This window comes from Bidens hawaiensis, unplaced genomic scaffold (assembly GCF_021521415.1).
Source record: "Bidens hawaiensis isolate Kalapana, Puna unplaced genomic scaffold, B.hawaiensis_p1.1 tig00022167_1, whole genome shotgun sequence".
Classification (NCBI taxonomy): Eukaryota; Viridiplantae; Streptophyta; class Magnoliopsida; order Asterales; family Asteraceae; genus Bidens; species Bidens hawaiensis.
In genome coordinates, this window is record NW_027493439.1 from 288917 (window position 1) to 310866 (window position 21950).

At 33.9% G+C, this 21950-nt stretch overlaps 1 protein-coding gene and 1 pseudogene across 2 annotated transcripts; one reads left to right on the forward strand and one right to left on the reverse strand.

The window, feature by feature from the left end:
• Nucleotides 1–3010: 3010 nt before the first annotated feature.
• On the reverse strand, nt 3011–8305 carry LOC143564854 (protein decapping 5-like; annotated as a pseudogene). Its single transcript, XR_013140953.1, has 11 exons — nt 8049–8305; nt 6257–6357; nt 6069–6149; nt 5737–5976; nt 5580–5628; nt 5324–5498; nt 5209–5257; nt 4306–4371; nt 4041–4199; nt 3840–3947; nt 3011–3223 (listed from the first exon to the last, which is right to left on the reverse strand). The product of XR_013140953.1 is annotated as a protein decapping 5-like (transcript).
• Nucleotides 8306–10623: 2318 nt separating this feature from the next.
• LOC143564865 (nuclear matrix constituent protein 1-like) lies at nt 10624–17971 on the forward strand. The gene is made up of 8 exons (XM_077052011.1): nt 10624–11075; nt 13521–13730; nt 13805–14058; nt 14159–14429; nt 14512–14595; nt 14676–16543; nt 17275–17521; nt 17607–17971. The coding sequence occupies exons 1-8, from the start codon at nt 10770–10772 to the stop codon at nt 17898–17900; spliced, it is 3534 nt and encodes a 1177-aa protein (XP_076908126.1). The 5' UTR covers nt 10624–10769; the 3' UTR covers nt 17901–17971.
• The last annotated feature ends 3979 nt before the right edge of the window (nt 17972–21950 follow it).

The window sequence follows — 21950 nt, forward strand, 5'->3', positions numbered from 1 at the left end:
CTTGTTAGGTTAATTTTTTTAAATGTTAATAAAGGGTAGCTTAAATGATGTTTGGGCATAACTAGTTAAAATGGTTATTGTGTATTTGAATTTAATAGTGAATGAATTTAATATGAAATGTGTTTATTTGAATTTAATAGTGAATGAATTTAATATTAACAAGACATTTGATTTAGAGGAGAAAGATGATTATTATGAATCAAAATTGCCACCAAGATCTCCATTAAGGTCTCCAAGACAACTTATTACAACCATAAGTAATAAGGCTATGAGTTCTTTAGTCATCAACCATAAAAAGAGTGGGGGTGGTGGTGATAAGGTGGTGGATGAAGGGTTTGGTGAAGGTGGTTTGTGGCAAAGAGAAATATTGATGGGTGTCAAGTGTCAACCACCCGAGTTTTCGGGGGTTATATATTATGATTGTGACGGCCGTCGAGTTTCGGAGTTCACTCCAAGGTCTCCAAGGTCACCTAGGATTGCTCCGTCGCCGCAGTTTAGTTTCCGGTGGTTAGAAGTTAAGTTTAGGGTACACTTATGTTTGTATTAAGTGTTGTCTATGTGTTTTTTTGTGTGTATTGTATATGCAACTTGATTGGAAGAAAGTTTAATCTACCCTTGATTAGTTTACTTTTATATCAATTCTATGTAGTGAAAGTTGGTTTTACTTAGCCATTTAAAGAATTTTATAATAACCTTTTGAATTCTACACGTCTGATACAAACGGTGATTTATCTGATTTTGTTGATTAATAGAGTATTGACAGGTCATGTGAGTTTTCCGAGAATAAAGCTTAGATGGTTAGAAACTTAAGAATAATTAGTTTTAGTTGTTACATTAATTTTGATAGAATGATACCTAAAAGGCTAAAATCTTGTCACATTAAATTTATTTCGAATCGTGTGTGAGATTTTAAATAAGGGTTTCAAGAAAATTAGCCTAAAGAATAAAGTATCAATAGCTGTGAAGAAAAATCAAACTTATTTTGTTTAAATAACAATTTACAAACATATGAATGAATATCATACAATATAAATCATCATCAATATAAATAAAAGAAATATCCACGTGATTTGCACTCGTGTAAGCATTTTTCTTGTTACTTATTTTTTTGACATTAAACTAACATACTCTTAAATAATTCAATAAATATTTCACCTCTAGAATATCTAAAATAGAGAGGAGACACATTACCACCATACTATATTCTTTAGGAATTTTAATAATATTAAGTATCATGTATAATATTATTTTTTTTCTGGATATTTACCGATAAAGGTAGCCTCCATATTAGTCTATCGTTAAATTTCCGATATTTACTTTACACTAACAATATAAACATAAACATAAACTGGCGAGTTCTATGCATGCACCGGCTCGTACTACCCAGACACGCCTAACAAATTCCATACATACATTGACTCATATTACAGTAGCAGATTCTATACAACCATACAAGTCGTATAACTTTTCTTCATCACTTGTCACGATCAAAAAACTAGTTTTAACTTTTAAAGTAATATAAGTATTTTTAACTTATATACGTAATCATGTTTTCACTTTACCCATTTTTCCCTTTAACGTATCTTGTGGGCAACTGCTCATTTATATCAAGGTTGGCCTTTACTTTCTCATAATAATTATTCAAGACAACGACGTTAGTTTCCATTGTCTAAACAGAAAGTCGGTTCAGACTACAACATGACCATTTATGTGTTTTAAGAAAAACAAAGACTAAATTTTTAGTATGTTTTTTAAATTATTGTAAACTAAAAACCGCGCCTTTAAAGAAATGACTTTCAATGGTTATTCTTTATGTGACATTTTCAATATACATCACATCATCTTTCTTATCTCTAAGCTTTTAACCCCCGCTCAAAATTGATTGATGACGATATTTTGTGTGTGTGGCAAGCAAGCCGTTGTAAGAACATCATGGACACAGAGGAATCCATGTCGGTGCTTTTATAGTTGTCCTCTTGTCCTAACAAGGTAGGAACCTTCAACTGATGTCTAATCTCTAAACATCATACGATCTTTTAAAGTCATTTTATGAAATGATCTGGTATAAAAATATAACTATCATGAGAAAAACTGAGCGACATATTAAATTATTAATACCCCTAAAATAAACATAAAAAAGTGTGATAAAATTCTATGCAAAATAAAAAATGATATACAATAATAAATAGCAATACCTTGTTAAAGGAAACGTTAATTAGAAAACTAAACTGAAAAAAATCGCAAAAGTTAAATAAGACACTAACACATAGGTTTACAAATACCATTATCGTTTTATGTATTACATTTAAAGCAAATAACACAAATATTTAAGTGGTTCACAAATCATTGAAACTTGTGTATACCCCTTTTTAGAGCATCCTTAATAAAGAACCACAAAAACGTCAAAAACTATTTCTAGTCAGCTTGACATATCATATAAACACTATTCTTTTAAAATAACAAAAGCCAACCCAATAAAAAATCTTAAAAACACCCAATAAACATCGTCACATCATCACAGTTTTTTTTAGTTCAACACCCAACCCTCTTCACCTAGCCCCACCACCTACAACAAGCCAGGTTTTTCCTAGCTCTTGTGAAAAAAAAAAATCCATTAAAAAAAGAACGCTAAAAATAACATATAATGACAAACTTTTAAAAACACTTCATAAAAATGCCTTATTATGAATGCTCATATTAATAACCAAAAACAAATCTTACATATATTAACAAATCCTAAACAATACCAAACCAAACCTAACCCAATTCATGTTGACAAATTCTAGTCATTACCTTACATTGTTGTGTACTTGTGTTTAATATTTGTTTAAACCAAAAATCAATATTAAGATGTTGACATTTGTTGGCAATTAGCTAAATCAAACACCACCATATTTTAATCACATAAAAGTCTTTAACCACTGCTAACTTCAATTTTATTATCATGAGAATATGCATTGTTGTCATTGATAAATCACAAAATAGATCATTAAATCCTTTGCATAAGTAACAAAAATATTAAAAAGAAAAAATCTTTCAAAATGATTTTCCAAGAACACAATGAAAACCTTAGTAAGCACGGGCCGGGTTCCTCCCACCACGGGCCCGATTAACATAACCGTATCCCCTTCCATAATAACCGCCTCCTCGAGATCGACCTCCCCGGTAGGGCCCACGTCCGCCCCTACCACCCCCCTCTGTATCTAGAGAATTCACCAAATGTCTGCACCATCAAAGAAACGTTATCATAAATGATAATAATAATAATAATAATAATAATAATAATAATAATAAAGTAATAATAATTAATCATTGTTATAAGCAATGCTGTTGAGACCGGACCGGCCGGTCGAATCGGTCCACCGACCAGTCCGGTTCTATATAGTTTGCTCGGCTCTCACGGAACCAGCTGGTCCGAACCGGTTCGGCCGGTCAGACCGGAAAACCGGACCGGTTGAACCGGTTTTATATGAAAAATTTTTTTGAAAAAATCATTTTTCCAGCTCAGCCTGTCATTTTTTGACCAAAGTTTTTCGGCCGGTCCGACCGGTTCGACCTGTTGAACCGGTGAACAGGTAGGCCGTCCGGTTCGGTGTCCGGTCCGGTTATGAAAACATTGGTTATAAGTGCATGGGTTGGCTTTGGCCCAAAATCGTAACCATAACCGAGATGTGGGTTAATAGATAACCATAACCGACCGAATATTATCAGTATTAAAAAATCATTACCGACCAACCGGCTTTTGGTACGGTTCGGTTACATCGGTCAATTTGTTTACGGGTCAGTTAATTCGGTTTTCTGCACACCCCTATAGTTATAACTTATAGCATGAGTATTACCTCTGTATCTAGTTTCATCTGCTCGGAGAATCTCGTCCTCCCGTTATTCGATCGAGTATCATTGTTGCACGTCAAAGTATCGAAAAAATCATCCTTGCTATAAACAGGCTGCAAATCAAGCCAGTTTAATTAATTTTAAACATTTTATTAAAAAAAAATAAATCAAGAGCTTATAAAATATAAAATATGCTAAAACATTACCGTGACATCATTTTCATCTTCAAAATCATAATCATCATTTCCATTTGAATTTAACATGTTGTTTTTTCCTAAAGTACCCCAAACTTCATCCTTGTTAAACTTCTCGTTCATTGCAGTGAAATCAAATTCTTCGGTGAAATTTATCACTGACCGGACCCCCTGCATCGTCAAAAACACAAAAAAACTTAGTTGACGAATATACCCTTCCGAGCTTATGACAGTTTGAAAACATAAAAATGATTATCAAGAGTTCCAAAAAAAGTACCCCGGATCCTCGGCCTCTTTCACGCCCTCTGTAACTGTTGCGGTTATGGTACTGACCTCCATTTATCTAACAATCAATAATAATGATAACAAAAATAACATGTTAAGACACACATATTGACATATTATTTAAGATCGAAACTTTAGAGCCACAACACATTAGGGGTGTAAACGAGTTAAGCCGCTCGTGAGCAGCTCAACATCGGCTTGCTTAAACAAGTTTGTTAAGCCACTCGTGAGCTGCTCAACATCGGCTTGCTTAAACAAGTTTAAGGTTGTTTAAAAAGCTCGAATCGAGCCAAGCTTAAAAATAAGCTTGTTTAAAAAACGAGCTTAAGCCCAAGTTTCACTTATCGAGCTCAAACCGGCTCATGAGCCCAAACGAGCCTACTATTTATATAATTCTAGTAATATACTATATATATATTTATATAATAAATAATAATAATATATAAATTGGGATAAATATAACTAAATAATATATCTTATGCTAGATATAATTTTTTTATAAAAGTATATAAACTAATTAATGAATAATTAACGAACCGGGCTCTAGCTTTAGAACTACAGCACGAAACGAGCCAATTTCAATCTCAATCTGTCATATTTAAATGAACCAACACCACTTGAGCTCAGTTCGGTAGGCTTTCTAAAGGTTGAGCTTGTCCTCGACTAATTTGAGAAAAAAACTTAACCAAACCAAAGTTCGTCTTGAGCTAATGTAAAATTAATACATAGAAGTCCAAAAGACTTAAAACATAAAAATGGACTAGGTTTGTTAAGGCTCGACGAGCCTAAACGATCTTCCCAAACAAAGCTCGAGCTCATTAAGGAAACGAGCTTTATCTGAGTCCAGCTCATTTACACCCATACAAAACGTCAAAAAAAGAGTGAAGTGTCGTACCTTTGGAGGATCACTTGTTTGAGTTGGTAACGGTAATATTGGAGGCTGAGTTTCTGTAGAACCCATAACTGGTGCAGACGGTTCAGATAATGGTGCTGGTGCATACGGTTCAAATGACGGTGCTGGTTTTGGTGCCAGTGCAGGCGCAGATGGTTCAGATGATAATGCTGGTTTTGGTGCCGGTGCTGGTGATGGTGCTGGTTTCGGTGCAGGTGCAGCCGGTTCGACATCCTTACGAACCGCTTGAACCCCAGCCTGCAACAGCTGGTCAGGGGTCACTAGCGACGGTGCACCAGAAAGCCCGTTGGATTTGCTAGAAACGAGAGGTACATTGATACTCGGATCAAGGCTCGTAGTAGTAGTAATACTAGTAGTCAAAGATACAGGTGGCAGAGCTGTGGGACCCACAGAGTTAGAAACCTTAGTTTGCATAAAACTCGGCAGCGGTTCAGAAGATGACAACAAAGCCGGTACAGGAGGAAGACCGGAAGGCAAGGCGGACCCCAGTAAGGACGACGAACCAGACACGTTAGGCGGTCCACCTGGCAACGAAGAAGCGAAACCAGGATACTGCATAGGTGTCGGCCGATACAAAGATTGCTGATGTGGCAGCCCGTTTGGTGGCGCGTAATATCCTGGCCAGTACATTGGTGCCATTGCAAGACCGCCAGTGTTCACATCCGGTTGATATAACGGCATTCCAAAACCGGGGCCCGTGGGTCCCACTTGTAAGTTTGATGGTGTGGGACCGGGCCGAGGATAACTAGACTGCATATAATATAAAGTCTATAAATCCATCGCATAATAATAATAATAACAAAATACCATGGCAAATAAATTAAAGTTTACTTTTTTCTTACTTGTATAATTGCAGGATCGTTATCTATAGGTTGTGCAGGTTGAACAGGCGGAGCGGTTGTAGAAGTTTTCACCTGAAGATCCTGCAAGAGTATATAACAAAATAACCTCCATTAATAAGTTAAACTACATTATTTGAATACAATTAATAATAATAATAATACTAATAATTATAATAATAATATCGTACCTTGATGTCACTTCCGCGAAATAAAATGTATTCATAAACCTTGTCACTAGGCAAGACTTGGGCGCCATCCTTTTTCCGCCCTTCGCTTCCAAATGATCTTACTGTAAATAGTCACACAAGCATTAAGTTAACATCTTGTCGTTTAACCAAAATATCTTAACAATGCAAATCATTTTCAAAATACAAAACCTTAGTTAGTTAATTGAAATGAATTAAATAGGTAGCTAACACAAGTATGAATGTAGCAGGATATCTGGTACAAGTAATATCAGAAGTTTTAATCTAGAAGTGTGCATGAAACCGAAAAAACCGATCCAAAACTAAAAAATGAAAAACAAAAACCAGCGGTTTGGTTTTATGTTTTTGTGAAAACCGAACTTAGGGTTTGGTTTAGGTTTTGCATGCAACAAAAATCGAACTGAACCTAATCAATATTGTAGATTTTTATTTTTTATATTAAGTAATTCATAAGAATGTAATACGGGAAAATCCCCAAAATGTCCATTTTAGAAAACGAGTTCAAAAGTTTGTCCGTGTGATCTTTTTTTTCCAAAAATGCCCCCTCATTTACAGTCGGAAAAAACGTATAATAAAGGGAATCCAACGGTATTTAAAACCAGTTAAAAATCTCATAAGTTCGTATTTTACCAATACGAGCGGATCCAACGGTATACTACCCTAACCTAAATTTAATTTCTACTATAAGAAAAATTAATTTCTATAATCATTTCTTCAAAATTTTAAAAGATATTTAAAGTTTACTAATTGAAATTTAACTTCTAAAAACATTACATTTTTTAAAATCATTTCGTTTACAAAACGATTTAAAAATTAGCAAAACGCAATGATTTTAACAATTAAAATGACATTAAACGAGTAAAAAGCAAACTTTTCAAAAAATGAAGTTTCGGTTTTTAGTTCATTTTAGCCAAAAACTGAACCTAATCGAACCATGCACATAGACCTGTAAACGAACCGAACAATGGCATGTTATTGTTCGTTCATTTAACATTAAATTAGCAAAACACAATTATTTTAAAATTAAAATTACATTAAATTAGTATAATTAAACTTTATCAAAAACCGAAGTTTCGGTTATTAGTTCGGTTTTAGACAACAACCGGACCATTCACATAGGCCTGCAAACAAACCGAACGAACACGAACAATGGCATGTTTGTTCTCGTTCATTTACCTTTAAACGAACATGAACACTTAATTCTCGTTCATTTAACTTTAAACGAACACGAAAACGAATAATGGCATGTTCGTTCTCGTTCATTTAACTTTAAATGAACATGAACACTTAATCGAACAAGTATTCGTTTTCATGTTCGTTCATTTAATAAACTAACATGTTTGTTCATTTAAAATCCAAACGAACAGTCCACAAACATAAATGAACATAAATTAACATATGTGAATAAAGACAAACGAACATATATGAACAAAAATAAACGAACACAAGCAAACACACATAAATGAACAAAATGAAACATAAAATGAACACAAACTTGTTGTTGCATAAATGAATTTCCACCCAAACGGTTCACAAACAGTTCACTAAACATTCGGTTTATTTACAACTTACAAGCCTATGCACACCCCTAAATTTAACTAAACTATATTAAATTCAATTACAATTCCAAATTATTAAATCCACTTACAATTCATATAATATAACCCTAACATAAACAACCAACAAAACCCATATAAAAAAACAACAACAACAACAACAACAACATAATAATAATAATAATAATAATAATAATAATAATAATAATAATAAGTACCGTTACGCAACCCAATGGATGATTCTTCAGTATTGATATTATACAATATGCCTTCATATCTTATATCACTTTTGGATGTTAAACTAATGAGGCTTCCGATGTATGAATCGGCGGTTGATGATGAAGATTTTGAGACATCGGCGGCGGACATGGTTGTGGATATTAAGGTACTGTGTACCTGCGAGTAGGGAAGTACTAGGAAGAACAGGAACAGGAACAGGAACAGGAACAGGAACAGGAAGATGTTGACTTGTGTGTTTTGTGTTTAACAGATAATGATTGGTTGGCTTTATTTTATTAGGGTTGTGGTTTTTTTTATAAAAACTGTTTTTGGTGGTAAAGTAGGAAAAAACTTAATGACAAGATTTTTTTTTTCTTTTTTTCCAACTAATAATGAATAAAGTCTTGTTATCCAACTTCATATGTTTGTGATTGAAGACAATGTTTGATAGCTTAAACCCATTATTCCCTGTTTTAGGAAAAACTCGTTGTTCGAAAATCCATTAAAATATGGGGTGTTTGGGATTCCTTTTTAGAGTCTTCTTTTGCACTTTTAACTTTTGGAAAAAACTGTAAAGTGTACGGTAATGAAAAGTTGAATGGGGAAAACAAGATTTTTTATAGTCAAAGTTTTAAAAGTAGTCACAACGTTGTGACTTTTCCAACTTTTGTCAAAAGTAAAATAAGAAACTCCAAAAATGAATCCCAAACACCTTCTAAAACCAGATTGGGGTAAAATTCAAACTTGAATAGAGACCTAGTAAGTCTCTATTCTAGTACAAATCTTTAATTACTTTCCAATGTAGTTAAGCTAAAGTTCATCTGCAAGTAAGAATTGTTGTTTATGAACTAAAAAAGATACTCTTAGTTTTAGTTTTGTTCGGGTTGACCGTGTTGGATTTAATACACCTAGGTATGTTTATAATCAAAATCATGTTAGAAGTTGATTCTTTATAGTCATGCAATGAATAACACAGGTGATTGAATAGTTTAAAAGAGTGTAAGTGTTTATAAACGAATCACATCAGAAAGTGATAATTATTGAATGATAATTAACTGCTACTGAGATAATAATAGTTGTATTTCGTAAATCATACTGTAAATCAATGTTATTTAGAAAGAATATATGTTTATTTTGGTTACTTAAATGGTTTATTGTTTATGTTTATAATTAAGATTCATAAAAAATATCATTGTGATTTATATATTATTTGAATTTGTAGATTCCCAAAATGGATCTAACAACTTGTTCGGATCATTCCGTAACACTCGTGAGTGAAAATCATACGTATCACTTGGATCCCGGATCAATGTAGCAAAATCGAAGAGAAAGAAAGTAAAAGAGGTATATATATTAGCAAGGAACAATCTATGGTGCCAAAATGGTCGGCCCAGAGGGCAATTACAAGCATATGGCCTACGACCCAATACAATGAGTTAAACAAAAGCTAAACAAATATTACATGATAAGTCCATATAATACACAAGCTTAAACAAAGTAAATATATAAAACGATGTCCAATAATCTTACTTTAGGCTTTTGTATAGATGGTAGCTTTTGTCTCTAATTCTTCATCAATTCGTCTCGTAGTCATACATGATGCTTCCATCAAATAGACGATTCTCGATGATGCGATCGACAGACTAATTAAACTTGTTGATGAGGTTGGTGAAGCAACAGTCGATGTCTTGGATCTCCATATCTCCTATAGGTGACTTTTGAAACTTCAAGATGTCTTGCTCGTCTAATCGAATAACTATCAAATAAACAAAGCTCGATTCCACCGTTGTAGTACACAACTGCTTCACGAAATATGTCATCAAAGCTCCAGCCATTCAACGGATTAACACATGTCATCGTCGAAGGCATCTTGTACTTCCAAACGTGGAAGACCCCAAAAAAAACCAATCTATACCCGAAAAAGACAAAAAAAAATGAAAAAAAAGGTATTCATATATCCAGTTCTGTACCCCGACCCTAACCTCGGGCACATAGAGCGTGATTTTTAAAGACAATACCCATACCCAAACCTTGTATGACCAATACCCGATGATCATACCCGAACACGATTTCATACATGAAACCAAATATTAGATAAACCTGATTTATGCACTTCTACCTAGAGGTGCACAAACCGGTTTTAAACTCAAAACCGGTTTGGGTTAAAACCGATTCGGTTTGGTCAACAAAGTCAAAACCGGTTTATTATCGATTTCAGTTTGGGTTGAAACCGGTTTCTTACCATGCTACGATCGCTTTCGGTTCGGGTTTTGACCGTTTTTGCTCGATTTTGGTCGGTTTCGGTTCGGTTAACCGGGATGAAACCGGTTTTGGTGGAGAAAATTACAAACCGGTTTCGAACCTGCGGTTTCAATCGGTTCCAAACCAGTTTCTACATAATCAGTTTAAACCGGTTCAGTTTCGGTTTAATTTTTCAATCGGTTCTAAACTCAAACCCAAAACCCGAAACCCGAAAATTTTAAATATATTCTTTTTCCATATCCTTTCCTTCTTCATATCCTTTTTAAACAATAATCTTGAAACACAAGACCCGACTCGTATTCACTTCGTAAATCATAAGCAACAACAACCTCTCTTCTTCACCACACCATTCAATTCACCTCAATTTCAAAAATCCCCAAATCCTAGGGTTTCTTTCAAATTCAAAACCCTAGCTTTCAAATACTCAAATCCCACCACACCAATCACCAATTAACCAAATGTACACCACACAGCAGAGAGTAACACGCTCCCCGCTATCCATAACCCCACGGCCGGACGGCAACTCTTTCGGAAACCCTACCCGACACGTGTCCGGCAAGGGCAAGGCGGTGGCGTTCGTCGACGCCACGCCGCCGCCGCCGCCGCCGATTGGGTTGTTGAATGAGAATGTGAATGAATTAGGTAAAGGTGAGGGTTTGGAGGATTGGATTAGGTTTAAAGAAGCTGGGTTGTTGGATGAAGGTGTTATGGAGATGAAAGATCGTGAGGCGTTGGTTGAGAAAGCCGAAAGGCTCGAAAAAGAGGTATTATTTTATCCGTTTAATCTAAACCGAACCGAGTTTGTTCGACCGCATTAAATAAAACATTGTTTGTATTTGTGAATTGTCCCGCGTTCATTTCGTTAATAAACGAACACGAACAAGAAATCTCGTCCCGTTGGCTATTAATAAACCGTTCATTTATCCGATAAAAATTATTAGGTGGTGTTTGGGTAAGCTTTTTAAAACGTGCTTATTTGCGGATTTGGAAAAGCAATCTTGAAAAGCTTCGAATCGAAGCTTTTCAAAAGTGCTTTTGCTTTTCAGAAAGCAAATAAGCACGTTTTAGAAGCTTACCCGAACACCCCCTAATAGTTTTTATTGGATAAATGAATGGTTTATGAATAGCTAACGGAACGAGATTTCTTGTTCGTGTTTGTTTAATAAGGAAATGAATTTTTTGGTGAACGGTTCGTGAAAGTAAACGAACAAACACAAAGTTACGGAGAATGGTTTGGTTTGGGTACCAAGTTTGTGTTGTTTTTTAGCATTTGTATTTATATATATATTTTTGTTCCATGGTTAGTGGTTTTGGTTAAATCTATAGGGTAAGATTAGAAAAGTTGTTTAAGGGGGTGGTTGGGATTGCTTTCGGTGTGAGAGGGAAAAGTTAATAAGTTACACTTTTGTAACTTGTTAACTTACTGAAAAGTTATAAGGAGGTGAAAATACGGAATCCCAAACACCCCCTAAAAGTATTAAAAACCTTTAATGGACACAATTGAACTTTGTGTTTGTTCGTTTACGTTCATGAACCGTTCGCCAACAAATTCATTTCCTTATTAAACAAACACGAACAAGAAATCTCGTCCCGTTAGCTATTCATAAACCATTCATTTATCCAATAAAAACTATTAGGGGGTGTCTGGGTGAGCTTCTAAAACGTGTTTATTTGCTTTTGGAAAAGCAAAAGCACTTTTGAAAAGCTTCAGTTTGAAGCTTTTCAATGAGCTTTTCCAAATACGCAAATAAGCAAGTTTCAGAAGCTTACCCAAACACCCCCTAATAGTTTTTATCGGATAAATGAACGGTTTATTAATAGCTAACGGAACGAGGTTTCTTGTTCGTGTTCGTTTAATAAGGAAATGAAGTTGTTCGTGAACGGTTCAAGAATGCAAACAATGTTTTATTTGATTAATTGAGTATGTTTGGTGCTAAGGGTTCTGTGTAGCTACCAAGTTTGTGTTGGTGTTTTTTTAGCATTTGTATTTATGTGTTAATTTTACGTATAAATTGATCACATAATGCTCGCATATATTATTGTTTCATTGTCAGTAGTTTTGGTTAAGTCTATATGGTATTAAATTTTTTTATTTTTATAAAAAAACATAAACAGACATAAATGAGCACATTATTGAACGCTCATGAACACAATAGAACGAACATGGTCTTTCATTAGCTGTACGAACTTTATTGTTCATGGTCGTTTATTTATTAAACGAACAAACATAAATAAACTTATTTGTTTATTTATTAAATGAACAAGCCTTATATGTGTCATTGGTAATCAACTATTGAGTTTTAAAAACTGCCAATCTTGAACTTCTATGATAAGAGGCTATATATATATGTGATTAGTGTTCTGGCATACAATGCAGTAACATTATTTGTGATACACGGATAAAAAGTTTTGGAATCAACAATAGTTATGAAAGTTACTATGATATACCTTTCAGTTAAAACATGCATGTTTTCTCCAAATGATGTTTTTTGTATTATGTTAGCATGTCTAGTAATATATTTTCAGCACTTCAAAAGATATAATGAGAAATATGTGAAGTTTTAGTTCATGCTCATATGGGTTTAGTTAGAAGTTTTTTAAATGTGTTCTTGTGACACTTTAGGCATTTGATATTCTTAAGTTGGTTACTTTTTCTATTGCTTATGTATCAATGTTAACCAACTGTAGTCAGAAAGGCATTTGATATTCTTCAGTTGATTATTTTTTCCATTGCTTATGTATCAATGTTAACCGACTAAAGTCAGAAATATGCCAGTTACAAAGCTGCTAAATTTTGAACTGCTATGATAAAAGCTACATGTATAGGTTTGACCAATGTTCTAAAAAGGGTCTTTAAATGTTTTTAAGCCCTAAGATTGGTGTTTTTTTGGGTATGTTAGCATGTTTAGTAGCATTCGTTTGGCGGTTTAAACGTTAAAAGGGAAGCCTGTAAAGTTGTAATTTATAAACACATGATTTTAGTTAGAACTTTTAAAAACGTGTTCTCTGTGACATTTGAGGCATATGTGTATATGTTCATTGCATGTAGATTTTGGTGGAAGTCTAATGCACCTTTGATGAAGATATTTATGCATAGTTGTAAAAGTTATCATAGTTAGGAGTTTTTAGTTAATAATCATTTCTCACGTAATTAATCTACAAAATCTAGTGGCTTTATGTCTTAACACATTGTTGTATTCTTTTCACAGTTATTTGATTACCAGTATAATATGGGACTCTTGCTGATTGAAAATAAGGAGCTAAGTGCAACTGCTGAAGAACTAAAAGAAGCACTTGCAGAAACACAAGAAGTTGTTAAACGTGAGGAGGCTGCACATTTCATGGCCTTATCTGAAGTTGAAAAACGATACGATGATCTGCGGAAAGCTTTAGATTTTGAGAAACGATGTCGTGCTGATGTAAGAACATTTCTCTCTTTATAATGTACCTTCTTTAATAGTTGGTGTATTTTAACATATGTGTTTTTTTGCAGCTTGAGAAGGCGTTACGTGAAATTGGTGAAGAGAACAAACTTATTAAACTTAAATCTCAGACCAGTTTGGCTGACGCAAACAATATAGTAGCTGAAATTGGAGATAAAGCTAGACTAGTGGAAGAAAAGATGCAGCAAGCTGATGCAAAGCTTGATGATGTCAACAGGAAAAGTTCGGGTTTAGACAGAAGGTTACAAGAGCTAGAGAACAAGGAAAGTGTGTTGCGAAGTGAACGCCAATCATTTATCACAGCGTATGTTTTTCTAAAGTTATTATGGCATTTTGAATGATTATATGTTTTTGAATTTTGATGTGTTTGATATGAATATATGATAATGATATTATTTTAATAGGCGGGAAGCATGGGAAAATACTTATTCGAAACAGAAAGATGATTTACGGGAATGGGAAAGGAAACTGCAAGAGGGTGAAGAGAGGTTATGTGAAGGTAGGAGAATCATTAATTCGAGGGAGGAAAAAGTCAATGAAATCGAGAAGACGGTCAAACTAAAAGAAAAGGAACTTGAGGATGCACATAATAAGATTGCTTCTAGTCTTTTGGAGTCAAAGAAGAAAGAAGACAATATAAACAACCTGTTATCGAACTTAGTTGCAAAAGAGGAAGTATGTTTCTGATCTTTATTTTCTGTTGGCCATATTATTCACATGTTGATGATCAATTTTTCATTTTTTTATTTGGTTGCAGCAAGCCGAGTTGATTAGAAAGAATCTTGAGATTAAGGAAAAAGAACTGCTTGATTTGACAGAGAAACTGACCGCAAAAGAAAAGGTGAGTTTATACTTAATTGACACATACGCAAGTAATTTGGGTTGATAATTGCACCGATAATGACGTTTGTTTTGCTGCAGGTGGAGCTCCAGAAGCTTCTAGATTCTCATAAACACGCTCTTGATTCTGAAAGGCGGAAATTCGATTTAGAAATGGATGAAAAGAGGAGATCAATTGAGGCTGAAATGAGAAGCAAACTAGAATCCGTTGAGCAGAAAGCAGATGAGTTGAATCATAAGGAGGAAAAGTTAAGAAAGCTAGAGCAGAATCTTGAAAAGAAGTCAACAAGATTAAACGAGAAAGAGAAGGATATTGACGTAAAGTCAAAGTTAATGAAAGAAACGGAGAAATCTATCAAAGCAGAAGAAAATAAGTTTGAAGTTGACAAGAAACAGTTGCTTGCTGAGGTGGAAAAGCTAGAAGCTTTGAAAGCTAATACTGACAAAATTAAGGATGAGATCACTCAACAGGAGGCAAAAGTTGATAAAGAAATAGAAAAACTTATAATCACAGAAGGCGAAAGAGCAAATTTTACTCGTTTACAGTCAGAGCTTAAAGACGAGATAGAAAAATGCAGGCTTCAAAAGGAGTTGATTATGAAGGAATACGATGATTTGAAGAACGACAGGTTGAAATTTGAGCAGGAATGGGAAGCATTGGACGAGAAAAAAGCGGTTGTAAGTAAAGAAATATTGGAGTTTAATGAAGAAAAAGAGAATTTTGAAAAGAAATTAAAATCCGAAGAAGAGAGGTTGGAAAACGAGAAACTTTCCACTAGAGATTATATAAACCAGCAAATGGAAGCTGTGAGGCTCGAGAAAGAAACATTTGAGGCTACAATGAAGCATGAAGAATCCCTTTTAGTTAAAAAGTATGAAAACGAGCATCGACAGTTTCTTCATGATTTCGAGAAACGAAAGCAAGAATTTGAGGCGAACTTGCAGAATAAACGAATAGAAACGGAGAGAAATATGCAGGAAAAGGAGAAAGCTTTTGAAGAGCTACGGGAAAAAGAATTAGATAATATTAATTACTTGAAGGAAGTTGTAAGAAAAGATTTTGAAGAACTGAAGTCTGAAAGAGAGAGAATTGATAAAGAAAGAAACGAGATTGCATTAAACAGTCAAAAGCTTAAAGAAGACCAGCTCGAACTGCAAAATGACATTAGTGACCTTGGTGTTCTTAACAAGAAGGTAAAAGATCAAAGGGAGGATTTTGTAAAGGAAAGAATTCGGTTTATAGAATTTGTTGAGAAGCTAACGAACTGCGAGAATTGTGGCGATATTATTAAAAGTTATGAGCTTTCTGATATTCAAGTTCCTGAAGTTAAAGACGATATTCAAACTCCAAGGACTATAAATGACAATATTGAAAAGTTCGAGGGTAATGCTGCAAACAAGTTAAAGTCTTGGGTACAGTCAACTGTGTTTAAAATGTCCCCTCACAGGAAAATTAAACACCAAAATGATGAAATCTCTGAATCGCCCCTACCAGAGACGTCGACTGATATAGATGCAAAAGTTGACCGCTCGAACGCGCCAGCTGGCGTTGACGCTGATAATATTCCAAACGATTCACACGATGATGGTCAGAGTTACATGGGAAGCAAGAATGAAGTTCCAGAAGCTTCCGAGCAATCCGAGATGAAAAGCGGGAGGAAAAAACCCGTGCGGAAACCAAAAGGTAGGTCCCGCAAAACACCGACTGTTGAGCCTGTGGCTGAAGAAAATTCTGAGAAAACCGTGGGGCCCTCTACAAGAAAACGGGCTTATGCTGAAACGAGTTTTGTGAGTGGAAGTGAAATGGATGGTGGTGAGAGTGAAGTTCATTCTGAAAGTGTAACCACTGCTGGTGGCGGTCGCGGGCGGAGGAAGAGGCGGCAGACGGTGGTGGCTCAGCCACCACCGACTCCCGGAGAAGGTCGATATAATCTCAGGCGACACAAGACGTAAGTTGATCTAAACATTTTGAAAGCGCTAAAGTCGATGTTCTTTGTTTTTTCTTTGTTTTGAAGTTAATAAGTTACAAACCAATGTGTTTTATTTGTTTTGAAGTTAAATAAGTTACAAATCAATGTTTTCTCTTTATTTTGAAATTAGTAAGTTACAAATCAATGTGAGCTGTTTTCAAGTTAATTATAACTTTCATATACGAGAATGCGTTTATCCTACAAATGATTATCTGATTGTCACATTCTTCTATACATAACCAATTTTAAGTAGAGAACTACGATGTATAAACGCGCATAACTATTGCTTTGCTTTAAATGCGACACATTGGACGGTTTTTAACAAAACAAGTTTTCTAGTAACAAAACAATATTTTAATACAGATTGCAATGTTCGACGATATGGATTTATTTTTTTCTTTTTTCTCTGAGAAGTAACCTTTAGTGATACATCAAAAGCAAGGAAATTATTGTGACAATGACAAGAATTATATTAGATTTGAGAACAATGCTGCATTTTTTTATTAGACATCTCAAACTTGCAGTATCGATAACAGTAGTTTTGGTTTCTAAATAGAAAAAAAAGTTGATTTTGAATTTTGAAGTATTAAGTTTGGATTTCCAAATTTGGAAGTGTGGTCTTAATTCTACAATATTAGGAAGTTAATGAACATATGGTCACATTTTACATGTTTAAATCTTTTTTTTGTTCTTTAATTGATGATGATCAGTGAAGATACTGCTCCTCAAGTTAAAGATTCTACCAATAATAGAAAAAAGAAGGAAGTATCTGGAACAAAAAAGCACGAAACTTTGGATGTTTCTGGAACAAAAAAGCATGAAACTGCGGATGTTTTCGAAACAAAAAAGCATGAAACTTTGGCTGCTGTGGATACGGAAGTTGCTAGTGATGTCAGCGTGCCGTTGGTTCATGTCACAGTCAGCAAACGAACCGACACAGAGATATTTGACGCGGCTGTAAGTGTATATGTTGCTATTATTAATCACTATGTACAAGTGGTCTTGTTATGGTAACTCGGTATGAACATATGATATATTGCAGTTTAAAACACCAGGAGGAGATGCTGCAGGCACCAGCGGTGTGGTGAAAATCGTTAAAAATACAGAAATAGTTGAGGAAGTTGATGTTGCGCATGAGTTTCAAAACTTGGATGATAATGAAGATGATGTGAAAGATGACGATGATGATCATGATGACGACAATGAAGATGATGGCGATGAAGAAGAAAATGACGACGACGACGATGGTGACGATGACGATGATGATGATGGTTCCGAGCAACATCCTGGTGAAGTGTCGGTTAGTAGGAAGTTATGGAAATTTTTTACAACATGATCAAATGATCCTTTTTTCAAGTTTTGTGTAGTGTACTTCCTGCTGCGATATCAATGCTTTTTAGGCAGAAAACAAGGAGGCTCAAATGTTCAAATGTTCAAATGTTAGTATGTTGTGTCATTTTTTTTAAGATCTGTGTTTTCTATTCTGGTGTGTTGTATAAGATTTACATCAAGATTTTTTTTTTAATTTTTTTTACCATTGATGAAAACTTATGGGCTCTATCAATATCGCGATAGCAAGTGCGACTAGGTAAAACATAAAACATATTGTGTTCGGCGGGGGGGCCTTCGAGTTAAAGTAGGAAATTAATGGAAAGCATGATTCAAACATGAGACTGGTAAGTTAGTTTGCAAGCATGTTAAGAGGTTCAAAAAAATAATTTTGAAGCAACAACAAAATTGTTGCAATGTCATATGGAGAGGTAATGCTCGAGTTGCGAAAATATAAATGCATGATAAAGATGCGTGCATCAGGCTTAAGTCTGCTTGATACCACACCCTTTGTGGTTTGCACAAGTAAAACGTACAATGCGTATGACCTTTATGATCTTTCTATTTTGTAGATTCGATTCTATTATCTTTTTAGATTATGTTTATAACATTTAAACTTTTCAGAATGAAAGAAAATGATTTTTTAGTAAAACTAGTGATGTATTAAACACGATCTTAAAACATCACTAGTTTAATTTATTATGTCTTAAACAATACTACTTAGAGCATCCACAACGCTCCTAGGTGGGGGTGGTTTGCGGAACGGAGGGACGGGGAGAGGAAGGTGGTTGGCGTTGTAGGATAAGGTCCGCGGACGGAGATTTGTGGGGAAAGACTGGGTTCCACCATTTGTTTTGTGGTCCATTAATTCTCAGTGTTTCAATGTTTGTAATTAACGGAGCTCTTTCAGTTCCATTGGTTATATTGATAGTGTACAATTGATAAATACAATGAATATCAATATCATGTATACTTTTGCACGTTTATTGTGTTGCACTCAATTATATTATTATGTGAAAGACTTTTGTTTTCCTCTAAATAATATGTATGTATACCCTAAAGAGTTCTAGAACTAACTCATGTTTCACCTAAAAAATCATATTCTTTTATTATGAAAAGTTTAAATGCTATAAAAATTTCAGGTTTAGCCCACGAGTCTATAAAAAGTGAACCCGCGTTTTAATATAAAAAAAATCACTTTTTATAGCAAATATCGAAGGTATAAGGGCCAGTGGACCTCTTAACATGACCGTGTTCTGGTTGTTAAAAAAGATTTAGTTGGCAAGTCTTTGGTTTTGCTGTGATAAAAGCTAGAATTTGTATTATGTTTTAACCATTTATAATTTGTAATTTTAATTTCATTGTGTTGAAAGTTTTCAAGAGATGCATATAGTTCCCTCTAATCACACAAATAAATTTACTAAAAGATGTGTATAATTTCTAATGTGTGAAATAAAATTGTAAAACTAACGAAATTCATCATGTTTTGTATAAATGCACAACTTTACAAGTATATACATATATCATGCACGCACATTTTATACATTTTAAAAAATCAAGGGAATATAAATTGCACAAGTATAGACTTATATGCATGCTGCACGCGCACCGACACATATATATGTAACTTTATTATTTTATTGAAGCGTGATGTACATGTACTAATACAATTTTTATGCTAAAACATAACAATGATTATGTAATAAACGTGTCTCTTTATACATTATTTCATCGTTCATCTTAATCTTAGCAAGAAGAAATTTACACCATGTATCTGTAAACTACAATACTTAGCTTTATGTTGTTTGATGCAAAATCACTAAACGGGTGTTCAATAAATAAATAAATATGTTTAATGACTAAAATTAAAACAATCAATATTAAATTGTTATTGAACATTTGGTTTAAACTATAAGCATTTCATAAAAAAAGCACCTCTTGTGTGTTTAACAAAAAGTCTAATACATGACCATGAAGTAAAAACAAGAATATAACACAACACAAGATGTTAAGAAAGCGACTCATCATATGAGAGGTCTTTTCATTTTATTATATGGGTTATTTTTAAATCATAACAAACTTTATAGTTTATATGCAATGTGGGCTAAAGAGAATACAAGACAGAATTGGTTATAAACTAATAGTTTATATGTATATATATATATAGACTATATAGTGTGAATATAAAATAAAATCTATAGTTAGATTGCCATGTTGAACATAAAATGTACAGCTTTTAAAGATGATTGATGAGTTTCATTGGAAATTAATTGTGGTATGAAGATAGCAATTAAGTTGGGTGGGCTACTTTGTATGATATCTCACTATCCTACTCTTATGTCCATCCATCTATGATTGCTTTTTTTTGATTTTTTAATTGTAGGTTATAATAAAACTAAATTAATGTCTTTTGTATTTAATTTTGGTTGTGTTGGTTTTTATTAATAAAAACTATTAATTTTTTAATTGTTGTCAGTCTAAACTAATGAATTTCCTAGTACGATCCCACCTCTAATTATATTTATTCCCAACAGTCCGTGACTAACATAATTTTAATACTGTTAGAGCATTTCCATCCCATTCCTTATAATTATGTGAGAGAGGTTTGCAAATTATAGGGTGAGGTTATGAGTGATTGTGAGTGTAAATTATAGTGTGAAGAGAGAAATGTAATGATCTTTTGTAAATTTGGGGAAACATTTGAGGAAACATTGTTTCCCCTATTTATTTTTTAATATTTGTTAGATTGGTTGTGAGTAGAGGAGAGAGAAAACTGTAATGATAAATGTATAAAAAATATTATTTAATTGAACATGAGAGACAAATGTAGTGTTTTTTAGTGTAATTATAGAGATAAGGATGGGGTACGGGTTGAGAATGCTCTTAGTTGCATGTCGTTGGAAAAAACGTTTTTGACCGGACCACTAACATTTTTCCCGGAAAACTCAATATTTTCATCCTAAACATCTTTGTAACATTGGATCAGACCATTAAGAACCTTATCAAATAAGAGCCACAATTATTGAGGTCGGCGAATCCTTAGAACCATCATCGGAATTGGTTGGTGGTGCTCAAGTGGTGGTATTTGGTGGTGGTGTTCAAGTTGAGTTATCCGACAACAAATGTGACTTTTCCGGCAACCCGCAAGTAACGACGTTAGGATTTCGTTAGTCACGAACCGTTGGTAACAAATATATTAAAATATGAGACCATCAGCAACCAATTCGTTAATTATGACCAATGACAACTAAAAAAATGATAGTTGAGATTAATAAAACAAGTATACCTTTATTTTATGCCAATATAGTATAGTGTATAAATATCTCAAATCTAGTGTTTAAAATTCGCAACTTGGTATGTGATAACGTAAACCTCACTTGTGTAATGAATGGCACATAAATGTTTTTTTAGCCTACAACGAGACGCTAAAGACTTGTAGGTTAAATTTATTCGGATTTAAACACGTGACATTATCTGATATCTAAAGTTACTTTTCATAATTTTCAGAATCTAAAGAGTAACAGCTAAGGCTTAGTTGCCTTTTATCTTTTTAGCCGTCTTGTGATACGTGACTAAACATGATTAGCTCAATATGAGTCTATTAGATTTGGTGGCCTATCTATTTATGAAAAAAATTGGTTAAACTTGATTATTTACTTTTAGTTTTTTCATTTGACTCCAAATATCTAACCGACAATAGTGAAAGGGTCCACAAGACTCCAAGTAACTCTTTGAAATAAACGTGCACAATCATGATTTAGGTTGTCATATGACTCTCATATCATGTTTGATAAAACATATTGTGTTTGAATTTACTGGTCTAATTACATGATTTTGTGCTTGGGTTGTTCAGTTTAACTGTTTATTTATTAAACTAACATGTTTAAACCATTTTCACATGTCAACAACCCGATTAAAACAATTAGATTAACGGGTTATACGGAATATATTCTGGTCACACGATTATGTAAGCGTATACGAGTTATGATTGATGTTCTTTACTTGAATAAAAATATGGGTCGTGATGAGATTCAAATAAATTGTACAACCGTCAAAT